Below are 27,295 nucleotides of genomic sequence, written 5' to 3' on the forward strand. Positions count from 1 at the left end.
GATACCTGTACAACGAGAGCAGCATAAAGAGAGTCAAATAACATGCCACAATGTGGGAGAAAGTGTTTTTATTACACATGCAAAAACAATAAAGGACTGGATGCAACATGAAAGAACACCCAAAATATGTAAAGCATTCCCATGGTTGAGTAAGAAAAGTATAAGCAAATCTGTAAAACAAAATGAACAAAAGATCTGATCTAGAGTTTTAAAAAAACAGAAATCTCAAATGCGCAACAAATATTTGAAAAGATGTTCAACTGCATTACAAACCAGGAGACTACAAATACATACAGTGAGAGAGAATTACATCCTCATCAGATGAGTAAAAATTAACAAGTAGCAAACAACCAAGAGTTCCCAAGGATGCAGAACAGCAACTCACAATTACTGTTTATGAAAGTACACATTTGTCAACCACTTTTGGAAGTAGCTTGGCTTTACTCAGTAAAGCTGGACACGTGGGTATTGTAGAACTCTGAAATTCTACTGTGAGAAACTCCTGCATATGTGCGTGAGGATTTGTGCACAATAACGTTCACAGACAGCAAAAACTGACAACCCAAATTTCAAACAAACGAAAAAGAAGATAAATTACTTGTAACATAATGCATGCTATCGATTAATATACAGTAGTGAACAAATTGAACCAACATAACTACGTACATCTACAGGGATCAATTTCACAATGGTAAATGAAAGCAGAAAGAATACATTCAATAATGAAGCCCACCCAGGTTTGATATTTCAACCTACCCCTGATCCTTCTTATCCTGTTCTACTTTTTTACCATAGCTCTATTCTTGGCCATCCTCTGTGTGCTTTAAGAATGGGTATTCAGATGGTGTGCCTGGGTGGCTCAGTCGGTTAAGTGTCCGACTTTGGCTCAGGACATGATCTCATGGCTCGTGGATTCAAGCCCCATGTAGGGTTCTGTGCTGACAGCTCAGAGCCTGGAGCCTGCTTTGGATTTTGTGTCTTCCTCTCTCTCTCTGTCCCTCCCCTGCTTGTGCTCTGTCTCTGTCTCTCAAAAATAAATGTTAAAAAAAATAAAAAAAATAAAAAAAAGAATGGGTATCCGGTTTTTGTTGTGGTTGTTGCTCACTGATATAGCCAAAGCACCTAAAACAGTGCCTGGTACACAGTTCTTGCTCAGTAAGTATTTGCTGAATGGATTAGAATAATTCTAAGTACATAAAGTTCAAAAATAGGGAAACTAAACACCCATACTGATTAGGAATGCATACAGATAATAAAACAAAAAATTATAACAAACACTATAAAAGTCATGGTAGAAGTAATCTTTAGGGTAGAGAAGGCAAGTGCAACATAGGAGGGACACCCAGGTAATTTCTCTCTTAGCCTGGGCTTTAAAATATACATATATATATATATATATATATATGTATGCAACATATATGTATACATGCACATGCTCTATAAACATATATATTTACACACACAATATACCTCAAAATAAGAAAAAAATACTAAAAAATAAAATAAAATAATAAAACTCTATTAGCACATCTGCCCCGTACTCCACTTCACTCCAACTCTCATTTAATCATCATTACTATGACCCAATGTTAGTCAGGGAACAACTAGAATACTTCATGCTATAAAACAATGACAAATTATAAGGAATCTAATAGAAGTTCTAAGATTTATAGTGATTCGATTACACTACTTCCACCTAAAATAGGAGTTATAGGGCATCAAGTATTTGCCAACAGAAGGAAATAAAAGTTTCCCCATCAACCAACAAGACATCAATAGAAAAAACTACTTCTAAGTGTCACCTCTCATATATAGATAAAAATAGAGACCAAGAAAAAAATACAGATATAGATATATCTTAATTCAGTATATAGGAAATATTTCAAATATACCTGTATGCTGCCAAACTCAACGTTCTCATAATGGAAATGTGCACATTCAGCCATCTTCGGAAAGTGACCTTTAGTGAAGGGTAACCTGAAGTACATGAAATAACTAAGTGAGACGCAAGATACTGAAACAGTCAGAATAACTAAGCCCAAGGGAAAAATAAAATGTGTCGAAGAGCTCTTGCAAGCAGAACTATTTAATAAGCGCATGCGCATGAGCACACAAATAGCCACACAAACCTTCCCAGAAATACAGTGGATCAAATGAAAATTACATTCAGTGCACAGGTCAAAAACAAAAACAACAACAGAAAAAATTAAAAAGCACCACTACACTCTCCTAATCTTGACCCAAGGCAATGTCCATAGAAAATCTATGTTTTCAGTGAATGTTATAAAAACTGTGAAGAGCCAACTTCTGATCAGAAGCAGCATTCCCGATGAAATATACAACCAGATTTTACCTGTGAATGTTGTCGCAGCCCATCAGTCCTGGATTGGTGGGTCTGGATGCAGAATGAATATTTTTATCTTTGTCTTTTCTCTATTTACAACGAAAACATAGCTATCTAACACTCTACTGGGTGAAAAGATGGTTTTTCTGGTTTTTGTTCTTTAATGCCAACTTCATGGGATGGGGAAGGAGGTAGGTAAGGCTTCAGTGGGAAAGTATGAAATGGTTTTTCGGTTAAAGACTGAAATGGATACCTTCAGATATTTGACATAAGAGCCAACTACTGGCATCAAATTCAGGCTTTCTCAAAGGCAGAACTGAGATACAGCAATCTCATACCTCAAATGACAAAGCTGATTTTTCTAAATGAATGAGAACATGTATTAAGGGCACTGAGACAGACACACTTGGATTGTTCCCATTGAACAAATGCACCCTAACAGACAATGACATAAAGCTGTTGCGAGGACAAAATTAAAGTCTATTTTTAAACAAGCAGATAATCTTCAGACCTATTCCACTAATTGTTGAGTCATAATTTAGGCTTATAGTATAATTTAATGTGTGGACAGTAAGAGCATATTTACCAAGAAATCTAAATAAAAGTTGTAAGAGAACTAAAAAACTGACTGTCATTTATACAAATTCACTGAAAACCCACTGTAAAATCATACTCACTTTTTCACCTGTTTAACCTTCATACTGGCTGTGCTGCCACATGTCTTAAGACCAAGATCTCCAGGAATCTCTGGGACATCTGCTCCTCTTGCCTTAAAAAAAAAATAATAAACAAATAAAAACAAAGGATTTAGGACTATTCCTTTAATATAAATATTTTAAAAAGCAGATCATAATTTTAACAGTTCTGCTGACTCTGTACCAACAGCAATGCATACTGATTTAATAATCTTTTCTTAAAATTGTAACTCACTTGAGTTTTAATTACTAAGAATAAGAAAAAAAATATTTACCTAATTTAAAAACTGTACTGCATAAGGAAAAATTTTCTGTGAATCTTAAGAATTATCATACTCTTACAATCAAGTTTCAAAAGCAGCTATTATGTCATCTGTCTCAACACAAACTAAAATCTCCCCTAGGGAACTGGAAAAAAAAAAAATAACCTAGCTTACAATGATTAAGAAAAGTTGAAATGGCAATCTGAACATAATCAGGAGATCACAACATGCATTTTTCACACCAAGATCTGAAGGTGACATGTATGTCATACTTCCAGTTTAACCCCTGGTCTACCAGTTTTCACAGTCATGATTTCTTAATTCTAGTGGCACATTCAGCTGCATCATTTTAAAACCAGAAACTGGAAAATCAAATGGTTCTCCATATTCTGGACAAAATAAACAGCAAATCCAAATACCTATCGTAAAGAAACAAATTTACAATATATCATCTATGATTTATAACAGAAAAATTGAGTTATTAGAGCCAGTGCCACAGGATGCAATAGGTTAGAATAATATGGGATGAGCAGTTACAATGAATTAAGAAGAGACTCACAAAGAAGATGTGTATACTCAGCCATGAAAAAGAATGAAATCCTGCCACCGGCAACAACATGGGTGGACCTTGAGGGCATTGTGTTATGTGAAATAAGTCAGAGAAAGACAAATACCATATGATCTCACTTACATGTAAAATCTAAAAAATGAAACCGACAAAAACCAAGTTCATAGATACAGAGAACAGACTGGTTGTTTGGGGTGCTGAGGCAAGGGGTAACTCTAGCTCTAGATTTTAAAAATTTGGTGACGTTGATCATGTAAACAACAACTCAGATTGAGGGTATTTATCCTAGATGAATACTATATAACTTAAAAATTATGAGTGAACAACATACTTCTAAGGACAAAAAAGAAAATATGGTATTTTCCTCTAGTCATTCATTCAACTGAAAAGACTTTATCACACGGTCTTTTGCAACAACAACGTAGATCACCTTATTTTGCTAAAATAATGTGCAACAATATTCTTTCATTTTTTATGAAGTTTGTGCACCAAAATTTACTTGACATAAAGAGGTTTGCTGTGCTTAAATTCTTATTAAAATTTCTAATAAAGTGGGTTTTCACTATTCTGTAAATTATTCATTAACAGACTTAAAAATATAAAAGTAAAAAAGAGTAACTGGACATAGTTGGTAAATGGTGATGATTTTATCTGGTAGACTGAAAACTAAAATATTAACTCAATTTTGAATATAGGCTCTCTGTGCTAGAAAGGCCATCATCCCCTAACACACATCAAAGGAGCATTTTTAGCAATAAAATATTTCTTAAATTAAGGTATGAATATTATTTTTTTAGACATAATGCTATTGTGCACTTAATAGAGTGCAGTACAGTGTAAACATAGCTTTTACATGCACTGGGAAATGAAAAAATTCATTTGACTCGCGTTATTGCAATATTCACTTTACTGCAATTGTCTGGGGCCAAACTAGCAATATCTCCAAGGTATGCCTGTATTAGACACAGCAGAAGAAAAGATCAGTGAACTTAAAGAAACAGCAAGATAACTATCCACAAACAATTTTTATTTGGTTTTTAGTTTGTGTGTGTGAGAGAAAAAGACAGGAAAAAAAGTCTCAGTTACATATAGAACAATATAAAGCCATTTAACATACATGTAATGGATGGTAAATAAAGGAGAGGAAAATGCCTTCCCTTGGGATGGTGGGAGGGGGATTAAGGAGAAGAAGAATAGAAAAAACAATTGAAAAAATAATTGATAAAAAATTATAAATTTTATGACGATTATAAACACACTGATCCAGAAAACTCCATAAATTCAGAGTCTGATAAACACATAGAAAATTACACAGGGCATATCATAATCAGATGGCTGAAAAGCACTGATAAAGATAAAATCTGAGTAGCTGCCAAAGGAAAAAAAAAAGAATACACATCACATTCACAGGAATAAACAGAAGAAAACCAAAATTTGGACTGAGTACTTTCAGTTGCTTTTTTAAACAACTGTCAACATAGAATTCTATATCCAGCAAAATTTATTTCAAAAAAAGAATGTGAGGTTTCCAGCCTTTTCCAGTGTTTACGGTAAAAACTCTAAAGATAACAAAATGAAATAAAATATACGCATGCAACTACCTAAGAGCTCTAAAAATTTTAATGACAGCAGGTAGATTCGGAAACAAAGTCAAAACTTGCAGAGTGGCTAATGTAGTGGCAGTGTGCTTCCTGGCTTTTCCCATGTTACCTCCTAGACTGACCCAAGGACAGGCTAATCAGGATGTGAGTAACAGGCAGAGTCAGCAAAACTCTTAGAGAAGTCCAACTTTCTGGCCAAAAGATGTGAACACTGCCCCGTGTGGGGAAAAGGGCAGAGAGATTCTTTTCTTCCCCTTTTATCTCTTCCAACCTGGCCCAAGGACAGACCTGAGGGTACCACTTCAGTTGTAGAGTGAAAACCCATTCTTCTAAATAGAAAAACAATGAAAAAGGACTCTTATATAAAGATTGTGGAGATAATCCTTGTTATTTTTTTTCTTTTTTCTCTCACTATTTACACCTAACAGTAGCTTAGTCAGAAAAAAATGTGTATTATACCAGAGGCTAAAGCTCTTGGAGAATTCCACCCTTCCAATCAGAGAAACCAGGGAAAGCATCCTTTGGGAACAGTGTGTGCAAAATCCCTAACAAAAGTAAGAGTACAGCAAAGACTATAAAACTGAACTGATGCTAAAACCACCACCTAAAGAATAAATAAGTCCAGAGAGAAAGTTCAATCTGAATCCAACCAGGCTGAAGTCTGATAAGACAAAAAAAAAAAAAAAAGAAAAAAGTCAGCACTCTATACAGGACATTAGTGGAGTCAGTCTCACAACACAATATTCCAAATATCCATGACACAATCCAAAATTACTAGATACACCACAACCAGTAAAATATGAGCAATTTCCAAAGGAAAAGACAATCAAGAAAGGCCAAATGTGAAATGAAACAGATGTTGGACTTATCAAAGACTTTAAAACACATATATTACAATAAACACACTGCATTAGATATTGAAACCAATGGAAAGACAAAAATTCCTTGATGAAAAATGTAAAAAAAGATCAAATAAAAATTTCAACATGGAAAAATATAGTATCTGAAATAAGAAAATACTGACTTGGCTCAACAGCAGAATAGAAATCATAGAGGAAAAGAGTCAGTGAACCAACCTAACAATAGACTAAAAGAAATTAATTATGTACTCTGAAGGACAATATTCAAAATTGTTTTAAAAGACTGAAAAATACAGGGGTGCCTGGGTGGCTCAGTCAGTTAAGCATCTGACTTCGGCTCTGGTCATAATCTCATGATTTGTGGGTCAAGCCCGGCATTGGGCCCTGTGTTGACAGCTCAGAGCCTGGAGCCTACTTTTGATTCTGTGTCTCCCTCTCTCTGCCCCTCCCCCCCACTTGCGCTCGCGCGCGCGCGCGCGCGCTCTCTCTCTCTCTCTCTCTCTCTCTCTCAGGAATAAACACTAAAAAAAAATTATTAAAGACTGAAAAATATGAACAGACTCACAGATACCCATGGAAGAGAAATATTGTCACAGAAAACAAAAATTTTGATGTAATAATTCATGAAAACATAACAAATTTGTTGAAAGATACATATTTACAGATTCAAGATCAGCAAAAATAAAACAGAATAAAATCAAAGAAAACCACAAAACAATCCATCATAATCAAGCTGTTGATAACCTATATAAAATAAGTATCCTGACAGCCACCAGAGAAAAAAGACATACTACATTACATAGAGAGAAATAAGGATTTAAATGACAGGATTTCTCATTAGAAACTAAGAAGACCAAAGGATAGTGGAACCACATTTATAAAATGCTGAAAGAACGTTCAATCCGGAAAACTATATCAAGTGAAAATATCCTTCAGAAATGACATAAAAATAAGATCGTACTCAGATTTTCAAAAATTGAGAGCATTTGTCACCAGTAGATGGATTCTACAAGAAATGCTAAAGAAAGCTCTTCATATAGAAGGAAAATGGCATCAGAATAAAACATGGACCTTCTGGTAAAAAGGGAGAGCAACAGAAATAATAAATAATTAGGTAAATGTAATAGATCAGTAATCTCCTCTTAAGTTCTTTAAAATATATGTGCCAATTGAAACCAAAAATTGTAATAACACTGATGCATGTAAATGTAATACTTACAGAAACTAGAATAATAAAGGGAAAAGATAAAGGGAACTACATGGTGGCGAGTTTCCTGCATTCTGCTTGAAGTGTAAAATAATTTTAATATAAAGTTAGATTACAAAAAGTTAGAAAAAATGAGACCAACAAGGAAAAAAAAGAAAACACCATGACAAGATAGATCTTGAGAATGCAAGACTGGTTTAACACCTGGAAAGATATTCAGTGTTTTGATTTGTTTGAGTTCCTAAATAAAATAACAAACCACATCCATCACTGTATGAATTTTTAAAAATACTTCAGAACCAAACTGAATTTATCCCAGAAATGCAAGATTGGTTCAACAATAGAAAAAAGTCTATCATTATAATTCAATCTTAATTATAACTAAAAATTATAAGGAAAAAATGCTAGATTGTTGCCATAAGTCCAAAAAAATTATCTGATAAAACTCCACACCCATTCAAGACAATAACATCCAACAAGACTGCTCAACTGACAACAGTAAACTGAACAAGCTGAAGACATATTTATCTCTGCTCTCTCTCACATCTTACCAAAATAATACATAAATTTCTTTACGATTTTCTTCTTATATTGGCAAAAGTACAAAGTACCATATTCATAAGGTTATTCTTTGCAGGACTATCTCGATTAACTAAAGGGTGGAAACAACCTAGATGTCCATCCATAAGGGAATGGTAAACTATCTTGCAGCAACACAAGTGAATAACAGCTATAAGAGGAATGAGGAATATTTTAATGTATTGCTATAAAATAATCTTCTGCATAGGTCATGGCAGGGAGAAGCATGCTATAAAAACAAGCTACCTTTTAACTAAAAATAAATACAAAAATATGTGTATTTTCTTATACTTAGACAGGATAAACCAAAAGTCAATTAAAATGTTTGTCTATGGAGGAACAAAGAGACAGGGGATAGAAGCTAGATTTTCTGAATGCCTTGTTTTGTAGTTCAGATGTAAATGTTTTAAATATTTGTAAAACTAAATTAAATTAAACTGGGGCAAAGAAAAAAAAGGCAATCCCTTAAAATCCAAAGCCAAATAAAACAAATGAACCTTATTGTTTTAAATTGGAGGCTTAAGCACACAGAGAGAAATTACTTCAAATGACAGTAATGTGAAGTAATAGACCTCAAATAGGATATATCCTCCTAGAGATAAAAGGAAACAAAGTATTCTCAGTAATGTTTGCATTATTATTTTGAAACTGTTAAAAGTAGAAAATTAAAGCAAATAAGTAATTGTTAATGTCATTAAAAACTAAAGTTTTCAGAATAAGAGATACAAATACAAATCAAAGAAATTAAGCAGAAACCCGTATCATTTCCCCATTTTTTGACGGTGAGGGGTTTTAACTAAGGCTGCTAGAATAACGGAACAGGTAAATGCAAAAGGTCCACTGAATAACACAGTCAGCATGTAGCTGAGTCTTCTGTGATATACCCACGAACAGAATTTTAAAATGAAATTTAAAATTTTTAAATGATAAAATACTCAAAATATGTTAAATGTCAATTACATAATAAATCACCATGCAGCAAAAAAGAAGGCAGCAGACCATAAGGCTCTTTCATTCCTAAATTTCTCAGGATATTTATAAAAGATAAATGAAAACGAATGACATACTTATCAAATTTATAGACAGAAGAAAACTAAAAGGGATTCTAGCACTCTGAGTGACAGAAGTTGAAGAGACTTTAACAGGCTGCAAAGACAAACTAACATGATTATAAAGTGCATCAAGAACAAAAATTCAATTATATAAGTATGGGGGGGCACACTCTGTTTGATAAAAATTCACATAACGAGATCTAAGGCTTATACTTAACCACAAGCCAACTATAAAAGTATATCCTCACTGGTAAAAAGCTAATGCAGTCTGAAAAAATGCGGCATCTATAAAAAGGACAGTATCTGTTTCTCTATAATCTGAACCAGTTAAACCACATACGAGAATAGTTCATCCATTTCAGGAAATTATTTGATACTGAAAACTTAACAAAAACAGGAATGGGTAATGTTTTATCCTTTCTGCTTCACTGCTCCCTAACCCAGAAAAATATTCCACCATTCCTGCCACTGGTACAGATCTTTAAAGAATCTTGCAAATAACTATTTTCCAGCTCCCATGTAAAGCTCTCCCATGGCTGGGTAACAGAAGTGATTTAACAGTCTTGTAACACACTGTGTTCGGATACAGAACCATTAAAGCTGGCTACTTCTACAGTCAGCCCGAACACAAGGCACACCCCTTTTATGTTATCTATGTGTGTGACTATCTTCTCCCAAAGTCTATAAAGTCCATCTTAATAAATACTAGCAAAATGCTAATGGGTATTACAGATTTTTAAGGAAAAAAGAGGGTATGGAAAGGTGTTTAACACATAATCAGAGTGCTGAAAGAAATCTCATTCAGCCATTTCACTGCAAGGAGGAAACTGAGACCAATAAAGAAACAACGTGCCATAGTGCATTAGACACAGTATTTAAACTGAGTTTCTATTACAAAATCTGCTACATCTAATATAGGCACAGGGAAGAAAAAAGGTTCAAAGACAATATCTTTTTTAAATAAAAAATTACAATGAGAAACAGCTTTTCTTCTATCAAAATATGAAAGACCAAAACTTTGTAAGGCTGAAAAGATATGGCACAAAACATTACTGCTTAGAATACAAATTAACAAAACTCTTCATAAGTAATGTGGGATCTTCATACTCTTTAGATTTAGTTCCCCATAAAGTAACAATAAAAAGAATAGACAAAATTCATCATAAAGATATTCATCAATGTGAAAAATATAAAACAAATTCAGTTGAGCATCTGACTCTTGATTTTGGCTCAGGTCATTATCCTACGACTCGCGATATCGAGCCCCGCATTGGGCTCATGCTGACAGCACAGAGACTGCTTAGGATTCTATTCTTCCCTCTACCGCTCTCCCACATGCGCGCGCACACACACACGTGTGTGTGTGTGTGTGTGTGTGTGTGTGTGTGTGTGTGTGTGTGTGTTAAAATAAATACATAAACTTTAAAAATAAATAAATAAAGCAAATTCAAGATCCTACTAATTGATGAAGTATCAATAATACATTCTATATTATAGGATATTGTGTAGTCCTTAAATTTCTTTATTAAGAGTTTTCATTTAACACCAATTACAACACACAGTATACATAAATTTCTCCCAGGCAAACATAAAAAAGTTACAATTTTATAAAGTATTAGTGGTTTTAAATCTCCTGGAATATTTGTGATTTCTATCAACTAATATTATCACATGAGTTAAATACATTAAAGCACATATAACAGAGAAAAACTATATAACAATGTGGTAAGCAACATTCTAAGGAAGGCAGCCCACCCTCCCCCCACAAACACCTGCCAAGAGGCCTACCTCCTGGTTATTCAAACACTAACCTAGGTAATAATGGGAAGAGACCTTGTGGATGTAATTCCATTCCCAGGTCAGTTGATCTTAAAATACGATAACCGTCTGGATGGGCCTAATCTAATCACAAAAGCACTTCGAAAGCAGCTTTCTCCAGCCAGTAGCAAAAGGGAAAATCAAAGATTTAATGCATGATAAGGATTCAAGGTGCTGCTGCTGGCTTTGAAGACTGAAGTGTCCAAGTAAGAAGGAATTCAGGTAGCCTCTAATAGTAGAAAACAGTCCCCACTGACAGCCAGCAAGGAAACTGGGACCCCAGACCCAGGAACTAGAAGAAACCACAAGGAAGCAGATATGGCCCATAACTTAAATGAGGTGGGAGGCAGATTCTTCAGTCCTCCGATGAGAGCCCAATCCAGCCAACACCCTGATTTCGGCCTTACAAGACCCCGAGCAGAAAACCCAGTTCAGCTTGCCCAAACTTGTGGCCTACAGAACTGTAAGACAACAAATGAGTATTGTCTTAAGTCTCTACATATGTGATAATTTCTCATACAGCTATAGAAAATAAATACTAATAATGTGTATATTTAAGACCCTAGAAATTCCTGAGTGATCTCAGGCTTTAAGTGCTCCTTTATTTCTCATGCAATTAAAACTCTCTCTTCCCAGAACTGGGACGCAAAGCCCCAGGAGCTCTAGCTTTCCAGCACTCCCAGACTCCACCGAAAGCACTGACTTCAGTACTCTCCAAACACTCCTGCTGAAGTCTCACAGGAGTCTGTTCATGTGAAGGCAAGCCCTGGAAGCAAGTGCAATTTCTGCAGGTGGGGTTGGTAGCCAGCAGGAGGGACACAGATCTGACTCGGGGCAACAGCCACCTCTACTTTCTCCCTTGCAACCCATATTTCAATGTGCATGCTACAATCTGTCCCATACCCATTTTGCCGCTCTCAAGACCCTCACTCTTTTCCCCTACAAGGAGGAAAACTTAATTCCTTTCCCTCTCCATGGCAATATTTTTTATTCCCCTTTCACAGCGGTTCCCTACACTATGTCTACCAGCCAGTCTTTTCCAGAGATCTCTTCCTTCCAGTGAACCAGCCAACTCCTTTACCTATGACACTTTCCATAATGTACAATGGGGAATATTCAGTTTTCTCTTCACTGCAGCACCTTAATAATAAGGCAGAATGCATATGTTAAATGGGGAGAAAAAGATAGAAAACTGTATATGGTTTACAAGTATAAAACTATATTCCCAGACATGACGGGGAAAAGAATATATTAACAAAGCAGTATTCTTTGCAAGTAACAATTTGGAGAAATTTGTATAAGAAAAATGTGTTCATATGGGTGTTAAAGTTTCTCTGCATTGTAAGAGTCACGAAGGAAATATACCAAAATAATCTCACCAGTATGGAAAATAGGACTATGGGTGAGTCTTTTTTTTCTCACTTTTCTGCATTTTCTATATAAGTATGTTTTATTTTTATAAAGGAAGAAGGCTTCACTGAGAGAAAGAGAGAAAGCAAGCTAGTTAGCTACCTTCTTCCACCTCTGCATATTACCTACATATTACAGCTATCATATGCAAATGCATAACAACCTGTCATAACTAAAGGAGGTTAGATACTCAATATAATTCCAAGAGACAAAACTAGGTATTCATATTTATAGGCAACTTAGGAAAGAAAAAGAGAAAAGCATATTTATGATGAGATATACCCATGTTGTCATAATAAAATGGAATTTTTTGTTCACTGAGCCAAGTCATGAGTTAATGTGGTAGGAGCTAGAACCACAATGGAGATGTATCTCAAACCAGATAAAAAGAGAAGGAGAAATGACCTATTTTCTCCCCTTTTCCTGCCCTCCAATCTTCTACCAGTACCTCCCACTGGCCAAACCTTGCCAGAAGTCTGCTGGCAAGAGAGCATGTAGTTTGCAGGGATTAGCCTCCTGCAAAACAGAACAAAGCAGAGGGGCAGGAAATCCCAAACCCAGCTCCATTACATTCATTACTAAATTATGAAGATGTAATTGTATTTATATGTAATTCCAGTAATTTGAAATATAAGTGATTTTATATAAAATCTCCTATTTTCAAAAGGTACAGCAACCAAATAACACCCATACTGACACAAAGGTACATATACATACATACACATCTATAATCAACTGAAAAAGCAAGATTGTAATATTAAATGTGTAACTGGGCATAAAGGCAAATTATTCAAAATGAGTAGTTAATACTTAAGAACAACAAAGATGGTTCTGAAACTGTTATAGAAAATTAACAATAATATCACCAAATAAGCATTCAAAAAGAACATCAAAATGCAACCAAGTGTAAGAATATGCTGTTACCAAAATGGCCTTTTCTTCAAAGAACAAAAAATCCAAACACAAGATATGTGAGTAAAGGAAGCCTAGATCAAGATTCTCTTTACGCACAAGGCTAGCAAAAGAGCATGTGAAAATAATTCAGGGGAAAAAATGGTAACTTTATGTTACTTCTTACTTTTTTCCTTTAACAGATTCAAATCTTATTTAATATATTCTTTTTATTTGCACTCAGAATTTGAGAGAAGGCACAACAGCTTTAGAATAATATTATAAATAATGTTTCTTGATATGATGATGAAAAATAGCATTTCTGCTTAAAATATAGTAGTAAAGGGAAGGATCTTTGGCCTGTTAAACAGGAAAAAAAAAAAAAACAAAAAAAAACGTAGGAGCTCTTTGTTGGTAGAACTGCATACATATACAGACAGTCCCTGACTTAAGATGGCTCGACTTACAACTTTTTGACTTTACGATGGTGTGAAAGCAATTCACATTCAGTACAAACTGTACTTTAAGTTTTGAGTTTTTTTCTCCTGAGCTAGCAATATGCAGTGGCATACTTTTAGTGACCCTCGACAGCAGCAGTAGTGAATCACAGCTCCTAGTCAACAGTAGGATCATGAGGATAGGCACTGGCTCTGTACCTATACAATCATTCCGCTTTTCACTTTCCATACAATATACAATAAATCCACTGAGATATTCAACACTTTATTATAAAACAGGCTTTGGGTTAAATGATTTTGCCCAACTGTAGACTAACGTAAGCGTTCTGAGCACATTTAAGATAGGCTAGGGTAAGCGATGATGTTCAGTGGGTTAGATGTACCAACTGCATTTTCAACTTAGAATATTTTTGACTTACAATGAGTTTGTCAGGACATGACCCCATCATCAGTCAAGGGAAAATCTGTACATAATACATACGCATTAACATATACACGGCTAACTAAAAAAACAAGACCTGAATATGAAATCTGTTCTGTCAAGAAAGGCAAACAGGACTGTCAGTTTCTGTACTCGACTGTAGTTTAACTGTAAGACGTACATGGAATAAATCTCTGAAATGAAGTATGTTTATAGAAACTTTAAATTTTAATCGGTCTAAGTATTGTTCCCTTTCTTACAAAGAAGCAAGAGACAAAGAGGGGAAATGTGATAATAATTATCCCAATACTACAGAAAAGCTAAATCTATTAAATCTACAGTATACTGTGTTGAACAACAGTATCACTGAAATGATTTTTAAAGTATATTACCAAAAAATTTAATGAACTGAGTTATCTGTGTGAATATCTTCAAAAGAATTTTTGATACAACAAAATACCCTCAATGTTAAAAACAAATTACATAATTTTCTTCACTTATTTCCTTCAATATGGTATTTAGAACTGAACTCCTAAATGTGCAAATGCTAAAAAACACTCTGAAATCAAAGGAGGCAGGTAGATTTATGTACAAGGATAACTCCCCTCCAAAAGCATACAAACAACCATCAAATAAGCCCCAGGAGTAAACTATATAATTATCCTACTTAATTTTCTATTTTGACTGGTAACAATTGAGTGAGATTACTAGAGCAAAAAAATCTATGATTCCTAAGAGTGATTATAAAACCAGTTCCTTCACAGGGAAGAAGTTGCCTTTAAGTTCAATTCTACTGCAAAATAATGTCTCTTCAGAGAGAACCAATTAACACCAAGAAAAAAAAATATTCAGGGCAATGTTTAAAATAATTTAGGAAAAGTTATTACCAAGTACCCTTGCTATAATAATCACAAAGCCCCTACCAGGCAACATCTGGAATCAACGTAAAAATTAACACACTGACATATCAGCAAAATCATTAGATATTCTGAAATTTATACTTCTCTATAATGGAGATTCATCTCTCCTTCATCTGACTCCTGTTTGTTCCAATCATTACAAGATAATCCTCCTTATTCAGCAGGTATTTAATCGACTGAACATCCAGGGTTCCATCGTTGTACATAAACTTGCCAGATATTTTATATTAAGCTTCTTAGGAAAATTTAAAAACAGTATAACATTGCCTTTATAGGGACTTTATTCAGGTAAATTATTGCCAGTCTTCATTGCTGCTAGAAACTGATACTAATCTGTTTCTACATTTGAATTTTGTACAACAGATCTACTAATAAAAATTTGCATGTAATATTTAAATACAGAATATAGAATAAAAAATACAAATTCTTTCTGAAATAAGGTAGGGTATAAACAAAAGAATGGCAGAAGGGAAGAAAGAACCACAAATGCGGAAGATACTTCACTGGAAATTTTCTATTAAAGAAAGACATAGCAAGATTCTAGACTACCCATGACACTCCTGTTCAGATCTACAAGAATCACTATTCCTCTAACTGTATGTTTTATGTACTTTCTCCCTGAATGTTTCGTAAGTTTGATAATTTTTTTGGAAAGCTATATAACAAATTCTATCATTAAAAGTAACATCTAGATCACTTAACCCCTTAAAAAGCACAATATTTGGCATGTACAACTGACCCTTAAACAACATGGGGATTAAGGATGATGACTCCTGGCACAGTCAAAAATTTAAGCTTGCAGCTTAACTTCTGACTCCCAAAAACTTAACTGCTGATAGCCTACTGTTGGCCAGAAGCCTTATGATAAAATAAATAATTAGTATATATTTTGTATTTATATGTATTATGTACTGTATTCTTACAATAAGCTGGGAGGGGGAATGTTATTAAGAAAATCACACTGAAGAGAAAATAGATTTACAGTACCATACTGTATTTATCAAAGAAAATGCAAGTACATGTGGACCTGTGCAGTTCAAACCCGTGTTGATCAAGGGTGAACTGTAGTTTTCAGTTTAATAATTAACAATAAAATACTGGGTTTGAGATCAGCTCAACAATTCAAAAGATTTTACGCTTAACCTTGTGAAACTTCCAATTTTGAGCTTCTTTAATGTATAAAACTAACAATTTCATATGGTTCACCCAATACATATCTCAGAACACTCAGCAGACCATTAATTATCTTCAATAATTAATGCCACTTGATTCATGCCAGAGAATTCCCACAATCTTCAGCCAGAAAAGGATGCACTGTGGAATGGGGTGGGTTTGGGGTTGTTTATTGAAGAGCTCTGAATATACTGGCACAAATTCAAAACCTGGGCTTTGCATATTAATCAATGGTTGCATTTGTGATTATTCAGAAAGCAAAACTAAACAAAACATTCAGCTTTTAAAGGCTGTGAAATGATAAACATCACTGGTTTCTCTAGTTAGAACTAAAATTCAGTCAAAACTAAACTGTTAAACATCACACTGTAATAAAGGAGCTAAAGACATTGACCTAAAGAACATTTGCAAAGACTTTTTTTTTCTTTTACTCAAACTGCAATTTTTTACAGCTCTATGGGTAAAAGGAACCAGTGTAAGTATCGAACAGAGTGGACAACTATTAATATAAGGAGCAATAAACAAAATACAGACCTCCTCCAAAATTACCTCTTGCTCAAGATTATTCAGGAAGAAATAATCCAGCTGTTTTCACCAATCCTCATTCCTCTTTAGAAAGCAGGCAACAGACGGAGGAAATGCTCCAGATACATAGGGTACTTTCGAAAAGTTAAGAAAAATGTACCAATGGTCTCAACTTTTGTCTTAAAAAAAAAGGAAGGAGAGAAGAGAAAAAAAGAGAGAGAATAGAAAATAAAAGAACAGAAAATAAAAAAGAAAAGAAAGAAGATATTAACATCTGACAAGTGAGATAATGAAGCAGGAAAATTTAAGGCATTTTCAAGGAAAAACAAGTGTTTCTACTTGTCCAGGAATGAGAGTTTCATTCATTCAAAAAGTATTTTACTAAGAGTTTACTCAGAGTTACACAGATGATGAAACAGTTAACAAAAGTGACAGTCCCTGTACTCAAGGAGCTTAAAATCTAACGGAAAAGAGAGATAATAATGATACAAATTACATTTGCAAGTACTACAGAGAAAATTCAAGCTGAGTACAAAAAAAGAGGAAGGCTGGGCTATTATTTTCTCTAAGAGGGTGAGTAAAGGCAGCACTTAACTGTAACATTCGAGGAAACCAGACAGAAGGAAAAGAGCAAGCTTTGCAGATCGTGTAGAGAAAGCACCTTCCAGGAGAAGAGAACACAAATACAAAGGCCCTGAAGTGAGAGAATACTTGACATATTTGAGAAAGAGCAAGGAGGCCATGTGACTAGAGCAAAATGATTTATAACAAATGCAAGGATTCTGAACTGGAGTGACTGGAATAAAGTTAGTGTTCTTACCATAAACCGTCAAGTTAAAAGGAAGAAACTCATTTCTGGGAGAAGGAAAACAGAGATTTAGTGAAAATCTATAACTCACAGTTTCTCTAGGACCTTCCAGTGGGGAATGAATTCTTACAGAGCTAGAGATATGGGACATGAAGTCATCTGTAGAGAGATGACAGTCAAATCTGCAGGAATAGTAAAGAAGTGGGAAGAAACAAGCATAAAGAAACAAAATACAGACCCCTGTGAATGCCTGCATTTAGCAGGTGGGAAGAAGAGATACAGAGGGGAAAAAGCCAACCAACCCTTCAGGAGTGAGTGACTGGGACTGTGATTGTCTGTGTGTGTGTGTGAGAGAGAGGGAGTATGTGCACACGGGAGAGAACATGTGTGCGCACACACACACACAGGAGCCAAGCACACATGTGTTTGTGTATGAGAAAGGGAAAGGGGATGGCATTTGTAGGGGCACACATACAATGTTAACAACACTGAGCATTAACTTGTTATCTTCCTTCATAAAATTTTAGGTATTTTGGAAGTTCAAAATTTATAACTTGTTTTAATTTTCATGGCTCTGGTTGTTAGCATCTATGAGTATTTTCACCAAGGACCGTTTTTATTTTGTCAATAACAACTTCTTTACTACAACATGACCTGCTTTAGCCATTAGCCTTGAACACATTGATTAGAAACAGACCCTCAAGTGAGAAACTGTTCCTAAAAACACCACCACCAAAACAAACAAAACAAAACAAAACAAAAAGACAAACAAAAAAAAAAACAAAAAAAAGAAAACAAAAACAAAAACCTTGAGAATTAACAGGATCCATTCTGAGATTACAGATATAATTAAAACTAAAAATAAAATAAATAATGAAACACTAAGAAGTATAATATAAGGTGGTTTTAGTTAGAATATTCAAAACTACTTAAAGATTCTCCCTCTTTTTGGGTTTTTTATCTCATTTTTTTAAGATCCTAATTTTTTTCACTAAATGATTTTATTGTTAAATAATTGCAAATAAATATTTCACTTACTAATTTAGAAAAACTATAGTTTTTTATTAGATTTTTTACAATACTTATAGCTATTTATTTAATTATAAATTTATTAAGAGTAATAAATAAATTATACACCATAAACCATAAGCCATAAACCACAGGATAGGGAGCTACTTTAGGTTTGTTGTCTTAATTATTTTTTTAATTTAATTTTTTTTAATTTTTTTTTTTTTTTTGAGAAAGAAACAGAATGCAAGTGGGGTTGAGGCAGGGAGAGAGGGAGACACAGAATCTGAAGCAGGCTCCAGGCCCTGAGCTGTCAGCACAGAGCCCGATGCGGGGCTTGAACCCATGAACTGTGAGATCATGACTTGAGCCACAGTTGTCTGCTTAACTGACTGAGCCACCCAGGCACCCCTGTTGTTGTCTTAATTTTAAAAATGATTTAGAACAGATCAAGTATTAGTAAGGAGATTGAATCAGTAATCAAAAACCTCCCAGCAAATAAAAGTCTGGGATCAGATAGCTTCACTAGCACATTTGACCAAACATTTAAAGAAGAATTAATACCAATTCTTCTCAAAAAGTATGAGGGAACACTCTCAAACTGATTATACAGGGCCATCATTACTTTGATATCAAAAGCAGACAAGAACACCACGAGAAAGTAAATTACAGGACAATATCCCTGATGAACATAGATGCAAACTGAATCCAACAGTGTATTATAAGGATCATACACTATAATCAGGTGTGATTTATTTCAGGGATCATAGGTTAATTCAACATCCACAAATCAATCAACATGACACACCACCTTAACAAATGAAAGATAAAAATCAAATCAGCATCTCAATAGATGTAGAAAAAGCTTTTGAAAAAATTCAACATCCATTTATGACACAAACTCTCAATACAGATGATATAAATGACATAATAAGGGCCATATATGACAAGCCCAGAGCTAATATCATACTCAGTGACAAGGAAGACAAAAATGTCCACTCTCATCATGTCTATTCAAAACAGTAGTGGAAATCCTAGCCAGAGCTATTAAGCAAGAAAAAGAAATAAAAGACCTCCAAATCAGAAAGGAAGAAGTAAAATTGTAACTATTTCTAGATTACATATTATATCCAAAACCCTAAAGATTCCAACAAAAAACTGTTAGAACTAATAAGCTCAGTAAAGTTTCAGAATACAAAGTCATTAAAACAGTTGTGTTTCCATATACTATTAGCAAACCAAATTATTGAATATCTTTTCAGTGGAAGTCCAGTACCTCTAGGAATTCCTTGACTTAAATAGGGGTGTGGGACTTGTCTTTGCTGAGGCTATTTTCCATCCCTGCAGAGAAGTTAACTTGCAGAAAACTAATAGTACAAGTAATTCCTGTCCATAGAAATGCAAATTGTGTCCAGTGGAACTAAGCAGTTTTGCCAGTTTTTGCATCCATTTGCATCTATTTTAGCATGATTAATCTCTTAACAGTAAGGCACTTTGAATTCTCCTTTGAACCAAATCTCCTTTGAATCAAGTTATAACACTTGACTGGTTCCTTCATTAATTAATGAGTTAAATATCTCAGGCATGTGTTCATTTTATATTTGTAAGCAAGTCATGATTATATCCTCTTTTAAAGTTTATCCTTCAATAAAATGAATACAAGATTATCTTTATCCCTTCTCAAAAAACTCACAATATAATAAAAGGAGGTAACAACCATAAATAACTAGAATGAGATTAAGTATTCAGACACAGATATGAACAACATACTGTGAGAATTAAAATAGAATCCTTTTCTATCTGGAATATTTCAGAGAGCCTTACATCTTACGTTATAATTATATAAGGCAGGACCCAAAACTAGGGCCAACCCAAGGCAGCCCAGGTGGCTCGGTCGGTTAAGCATCTGATTCTTGATTTCAGCTCAGGTCATGATCTCACAGTTCATCAGACTGAGCCACACATCTGCATCATCTGGGCAGAGCCTGCTTGCCCCTTTCTGCCCCTCCCTGACTCATGCATGCACATGTGTGCTGTCTGTCTTAAAATAAATAAGTACACATTAAAAAAAAAAATTAGAGCCAACCCAGCCCGATGCCTGTTTTTGTACAGCCCATAAGCTAGAGGTGACTTTTATACTTTTAAATGTTTGGGGGGAAAAAAATCAAAAGAAGGAGGATCATCCAGTGACATACGAAAATTACATGAAACTCCAATGTGTCCATAAATAGTTTTATCGGAACACGGCCATGCTCACGTATGTGTTGTCTATGGCTGCTTTCATATTACAATGACAGAACTGAGTAGCTATGAAAGAGACCTTATGAGGCACTCTCACTGATTCATACTGCTGCTCATCACACCCTAAACTGCACTACTGAGTTATAACTCCACAGCATTTCTAGTTCCACGTTATCACCATACCACATTTTTTAAATTACCTATCTATACACATGTAAAAAATAAGCAAAGAGATAAGTGGACTCTGAATGTCATGCTTTTAAGGCAAAGGAGAACGTGGGTTTCATTATAAAATAAGATGGCAAAACACTGTGTTTCTTATGCACTGGCACTACAGCTGTGCAGAAAGACTACAAATCAAACATTACCAAACTATGCACTCATCACAATATTCTCAACTCATAGGAAAACAACAATCTGAAAAGTCAGAAAACTCTAAAACAGAGTAAATGAGCAAAGCCTCACACAGAATTCCTTCATAAAAATAAAAACAAGACTGCATCCAGAGTAAATTCCCAAGTAGATCATTTGTTGGCAGACCAAGGAAAGCCAGAGACCAATGGTGAATCACTTAAATCATGTTTGACTACAGCAAAGAAATCCAGAGAAAACAAAAGCCTTTTGGTAAGTACAGGCTTGAAGAGTTGAGGTCATTGAAAGCGAAATCAAGAGTCAGTTTACAAAGAATGCAAATGATTTCAACTGGTTTTCCTTAACTCTTGATGAGTCAACAAATGCAGCCAATACTGCTCAGTTGTTGAGGAGGAGTCAATGCTGAGTTCCAAGTGAGTGAAGAATTAGTCCCTATGTACAGTCTTCATGGGACAATCAAAGCCAACCATATTCTCAAATAAAGTCAACAAACATTGATTCAGTACAACCTGAAGTGGAATCCACTAAGATACATTATACAGATTTTTGGTAATTAATTAATTAATTAATTAATTAATAAGAAACAGAAAAGGTTCAGTTGGACATATTTTCAACCTCTGTTAGTGAATGCTAAATGGCTTTCATAATTAGTTTTTGCTGTAGATTTTATGCTATTTCTTGATCAATTTAACCTAAAATCGCAAAGAAAACATAGCTTATGAGAAATTTACACTGTGATAAATGTCAGAGTCACAATCATGAGCTGCCATATATTTTTATCAAGCTATCAAACATTAAAACAAGAAGAAAGATCTCTATTACCACATAAATTTGCAGTGCATATATTTTCAGAGCTCAAACTACAGTTCCAGTACAGTTTTTCTGACCACAATACAAGCGCAAAGTATATTTCCATACTGCAAAATCCATTTAACTTTGCAAATGAGGAGCTTCACCCTAACCTTCCACCGGAAGTTTGTAATATAATGTTATGCTAAAAGGTAAATAACAAGAGAAGAATCTAATAGAATTCTATAAATGCCCTTTAAGCAATAAATATGCTCAATTAAAATCATATGCTCACGAACGGATGTCAGCATTTGGCAGTACCTGATTGAAAGGCATTTTCAAAAATAAAATTGTAAAATCTTATTATAGACCAGCATTGACAGATGAGTATCTGCATTCAATTTTGATGATAAAAAACACTAACTTTTAACTACAATTAAGTAAAATGTTATTCTCCATAAAAAAAAAAAAATGTCACTGTTCACAGACCTGAGCTGCAAAAAGTTATAATAGATTAAACATGTATCTCAAACTTATCATGTGGAAAACTACATTGCATAGGATTTTCCTAATCAGACCCCAACAAAAACTGCTTTTCCAGTATCTCAGGAAATGTAAACTCCAGTCTTCAGGTTGATCAAGCCAAAACACCTGACACCATCTTTGATATATCTGTAGCTCACTCTATATCCCATTCATCAGCAAAAACAGTAGGCTTTGTAAAACTCTCTCCAGAATCTAACCATTTTCCACCGTATCTACCAGCATGGTTCAAGCTATCATTACTGTTCACCTATTATAATAACCTTCTAGTTGGTCTCCTTATTTCTTCTTTTGCCTCCCCCTTTAGCCTATAAACAAAAACCAGAGATTTCCTTTAAAAGTTCAAGCCAGATCATGTGACTTCTCAACCAAAAATCCTCCAATGGGGTTTCCCATCTCACTCAGCATAAGAAACCTAAGTCTTTATAATGGACCACAAGAAACTACATGATCAGCTCTCCATCCATCCAAACCATTTCTCTGTAAATGGTTTTCCAATCCTCCTACTCTGTAACCCCACTACTCTACAATTAATTGTCTACAATAGCACTTCCCATCACTTGACATATTATATATTTAATTGTTTCCTTCTCGTCCTACCCCATTAAAATATAAGCACCACAAAGGTAGGAAATTGGTATGTTTTTTTCAAGACTCTGCCCACAGAGTTTTAAACATTGCTTGGAATAGATTATCTGCTCAATAGATATTTCCTGAATAAATTAACAAAGTAACAAAAAACAACTTTTTTTAAAGATTCATCAGGCCCTTCTCCTTATGTAAGTAAAATATACACAGATACATATGCATAAAATTGATTTACCATTGTGCTAAGTGTTTCTTCCCAATCAGGCCGCTCCCGAGGGTGAACATTTCTATGTAGTTCTGGAACAAAATCATCCTCTTCAGAATGTACTGAGGACTTCATCTTCCTGGAGATAAAAACATGAGAAACTATGATAAGAACTCCCAATTCTATGAAAACCTTCCAATGACTATAATTCAAAAAATAGAAGCTTATGTCAGTATGAAGTTTAATTAAGACCTTTAATGGTTAGTATTGATTCCCCATTTGTACTCTGGCTTTCAGAGATCTTTCCTGATGTACTAAACACCTTCTTTTATTCCAAAAGATAAAAGTAAAGTTAATAAGTAGCTAACCTTCATGGTCTATGGTAACTATTATATAAGAACTGATTTTATCCGTTTAACACAGTAGGAACCTGGCAAAGATTTGCATCAGCCACCAATATTAATGGAAAGGTGTTAAGCATTAGTAAAATTCCAGTATTACCACAATTCCAGAATATGGTACTTCTGGCTCCAATTTATGAAGCACAAGTGCATTGAACTAGCACTCTTGAGAACAGCTATGAATGCTAAATAAAACATATAAAATAACTGTCTAAAGGCGCAGGAAAGCAATCAATACAGGTAAGAGTTCTGGGGCTACATTCTTTGAGAACCCATCAAGCAAATTCCACATTTAATCATTACTTTTGTATAAGAGATTGTCTAAATCAATAATGGGAAATAAAGCCCAAACATAACATTGTGGTCTAACTGGACTAAGCTGGCAGAGGTTGGAGGTTGCAGGTGCCAAAGCAGGGTGGGGCTTCAGGGTGAAAAATGACCCCTAAGAAAACGTGCAGAAACAGAACCCATAAATCTACATAGAAATTCCCCCCCGGAAACTGTTAACTGATTCCTAAGTCTACAAATATGTAGGAAAACATGCTGAGAAACCCATTCAAAATCAGGTGATGGGCAACTAAAGAACCAACAGGGGATCTCAGCAGCCCAGTCATACTGTAGAGACAGAGGCTGGCAAACAAGCTGTGTCAAGATGGAGGAGTGCTGAAAAAAGAAAAGGCACCTCAGTTCTTGAGACTCCAGAAAAGTCATGCCTTAGGAGTAAGGTCAAACTGCCAATGGATGAACTCTAACAAAGCCAAAAACCAAGACTTTATAGCATCAGAACTGCCAGAAAAAAAAAATTAACTCTCTTCAGAGGAAAATAACATTCAACAAGCCTTCTGAAAATATTTTAACCACTCTAATACCCAATAAACATTACAAGGCATGCTTTAAAAAGTGAAAAATAATTATAAAAACAGGAACAAATGACTAAAAATTAGGAGGAAAATGTAAAAAAACAAAGACTCACATTTGATTCAGATTTTAGAATTTCCAGAATGGGCTTTAAAATTATTATGATGGAGTTCTGGCTTCTGCTTATAATGTAGAGGAAGCTGTAAGAGGCACTGTTCCCAGCCAAACAAGACAAAAAGAAAGCCTAAAAAATCATAACTTTTCTTGAATCCATCAGAAAACTAAGCAACTATGGGGCACCTGAGTAGCTCAGTCAGTTAAGCATCCAACTTCAGCTCAGGTCATGATCTTGGGGTTCATGAGTGTGAGCCCCACATTGGGCTCTGTGCTGACAGCTCAGAGCCTGGAGCCTGCTTCGGATTCTGTGTCTCCCTCTCTCTCTACCCCCTCCCCCCCCCACTCATGCTCGCTCTCTCTCTCTCTCTCTCTCTCTCTCAAAAATAAATAAACATTTTAAAAAAACTGAGGCAACTAGATAAACTCTAAAGAAAGACAGGAAACTCTAAGATGAGCTGGATCGCAAGCAATTGCTTATTTAGAGCAAAGCAGAAAAGAAGAAAGCTGCTAAGAAGAAATCAGTTAAATCCTTACCAGGTTTTATCAAGTTTTTAATCATATGCTAAAAAAAAATTCATGATTAATATATTCAATATTAATACATTCAATAAAATGTTTTAAACCTGTATGAAACAATGAAGAATTTTAAGACACAACTGGAATCTGAAAAACAATCAAATGCTTATCCTAAAATTGAAAAATGCAGTATCTGAAATTAAGAACTCATTAGATGGGTTTAATAAAATAATTGACATGGCTAAAGAGAAAATTGGTAAACTGGAAGACAGTTCAATAGAAAACATCCACATTGAAGCACACAGAGAAAAAGGAAATACACAACACAAAACATGAGACTTGGTTAAAAAGGTCTCAAATATGTCTAAATTGCCAACTTAGACATAAGGGAGATGATGAAAGAGAAAACAAGGCAAAAGCAATATCTGAAACAGAATAGCTAGCTAAAAACTTATAAAATTCATCAAAATAGAGATTCAAGAAGTCCCACATACCTCAAGCAGGATAAAAAAACAAGTTAGGCATATTTTACTCAAAGTGCTAAAAAAGTAACTAAACACTTAATAGAAAAAGCAGCCAGAGAACAAAAGACAAGTTGACTTCAAAGATGCAACAAAAATGTGGGAGGACATTTCAATGAAAATGAAAAGATAAAGGAGTAAACCTTCAACATAGCAAGAGGAAAAAATACTGCCCAAGAAGAATCCTCTAAAATCACCCATTATAAAAGCAGGGAAAATAAATTATTTTCAAAGAAAAGCTGAACAAATTTACCACCAGGAGGGGTGCCTGGGTGGCTTAGTTGGTTAAGCATCCAACTCTTGGTTTTGACTCAGGTCATGATTTTCGTGCTGAGTTCAAGCCCCTCATGGGGCTCTGCACTGACAGTATAGAGACTGCTTGGGATTCTCTCTCTCCCTCTCGCTGCATCTCCCCTACTTGTGTGCTCACTTGTGCGCTCTCTCTCTCTCTCTCTCTCTCGATAAATAAACTTTTTAAAAAATTCTAAAAAAAAAAAATAAAAAATTTACCACCGGGAGACCTGCAGTAAAAGAAACAGAGTTCTTCTGACTGAAGGAAACTGATCACAGAACTACAAAAATTCACGAAGAGAACAATGAAGGAAAAAGTTGGAAAATGTAAGTAATGTTTTAAACTGACATAACACAATCATACCCTATGTATGAGATTTACAACACACATAAAAAAGCACATAGGAGAGACATGTGCAGTCGATCAGTATAGAAGTTCTCTACTGGCTGGGAAATAAAATAAGCCCTAGTTTAGAAAAGAATGCAGTAAGTCAGATATATGTTGCAATCTTTACAATAATCAGTAAAAGAACAGTAAATAAATGTGTAACTAGAAAGTTGATAGAGGAGAAATCTGTTAAAATAAAACATACTTGGGGCACCTGAGTGGCTCAGTCGGTTAAGCATCCAACTTCAGCTCAGGTCATGATCTCGCAGTTTCATGAGTTCAAGCCCCACATTGGGTTCAACATACTGATTGCTTGGAACCTGCTTGGGATTCTCCCTCTCTCCCTGCCCCTCCCTTGCTCATGCGTGTGCAGTCTCTCTGGGTCAGTCTCTCTCTCCCTCTCTCTCTCTCTCTCAAAATAAGTAAATACATAAAACAATAATAAAATAAAACATATTTGGGGTACCTGGTGCCTCAGTCGTTTAAGCATCCAACTCTTGATTTTAGCTCAGGTCATGAGATTGAGCCTCATATCAGGCTCTGTGCTGAGCATGAAGCCTCCTTAAGATTCTCCCTCTCCCTGTCTCTGCCCCCCTCCCCTGCTTGCTCACTCTCTCTCTCTGTCTCAATTAAAAAACAAAACAAAACAAAACATACTTGATTAATCCAAAAGAAAGCAGAGAAAGGAAAAATAAAGGCACAACTAAAAAGACAAATAAGAAAATATTTGCTGGTAGGAATTTAAATGACGCAGTCACTGTAGAAAACAGTTTGGCAGTTTCCCAAAATATTAAACAGAAATACCATATAATTCAGCAATTTTGTTCCTAGATAATGTACCCAAGAGAAATAAAAACATATGTC

General features: G+C 34.9%; 1 protein-coding gene across 8 annotated transcripts in view; it reads right to left on the reverse strand.

Moving 5' to 3' along the window:
• The window catches only part of ARHGAP32 (Rho GTPase activating protein 32), a 297,342-nt gene that overhangs the window by 156,431 nt on the left and 113,616 nt on the right, over positions 1 to 27,295 (reverse strand). For 6 of the 8 annotated variants that reach the window (XM_023239300.2, XM_045038522.1, XM_019811556.3 and 3 more), the window contains 4 exons: positions 23,370 to 23,478; positions 3,022 to 3,113; positions 2,354 to 2,395; positions 1,893 to 1,977 (listed from right to left, as the gene is read on the reverse strand). In XM_023239300.2, the coding sequence (XP_023095068.1) occupies positions 1,893 to 1,977; positions 2,354 to 2,395; positions 3,022 to 3,113; positions 23,370 to 23,474 (324 nt within the window). In that variant the 5' untranslated portion in view covers positions 23,475 to 23,478. Of the gene's footprint in view, positions 1 to 1,892; positions 1,978 to 2,353; positions 2,396 to 3,021; positions 3,114 to 23,369; positions 23,479 to 24,713; positions 24,739 to 27,295 lie in introns of those variants that run through there. The other 2 variants (XM_045038521.1, XM_019811555.2) reach the window with 2 other exon arrangements.

This window comes from Felis catus, chromosome D1, assembly GCF_018350175.1.
Source record: "Felis catus isolate Fca126 chromosome D1, F.catus_Fca126_mat1.0, whole genome shotgun sequence".
In the NCBI taxonomy this organism is placed as follows: Eukaryota; Metazoa; Chordata; class Mammalia; order Carnivora; family Felidae; genus Felis; species Felis catus.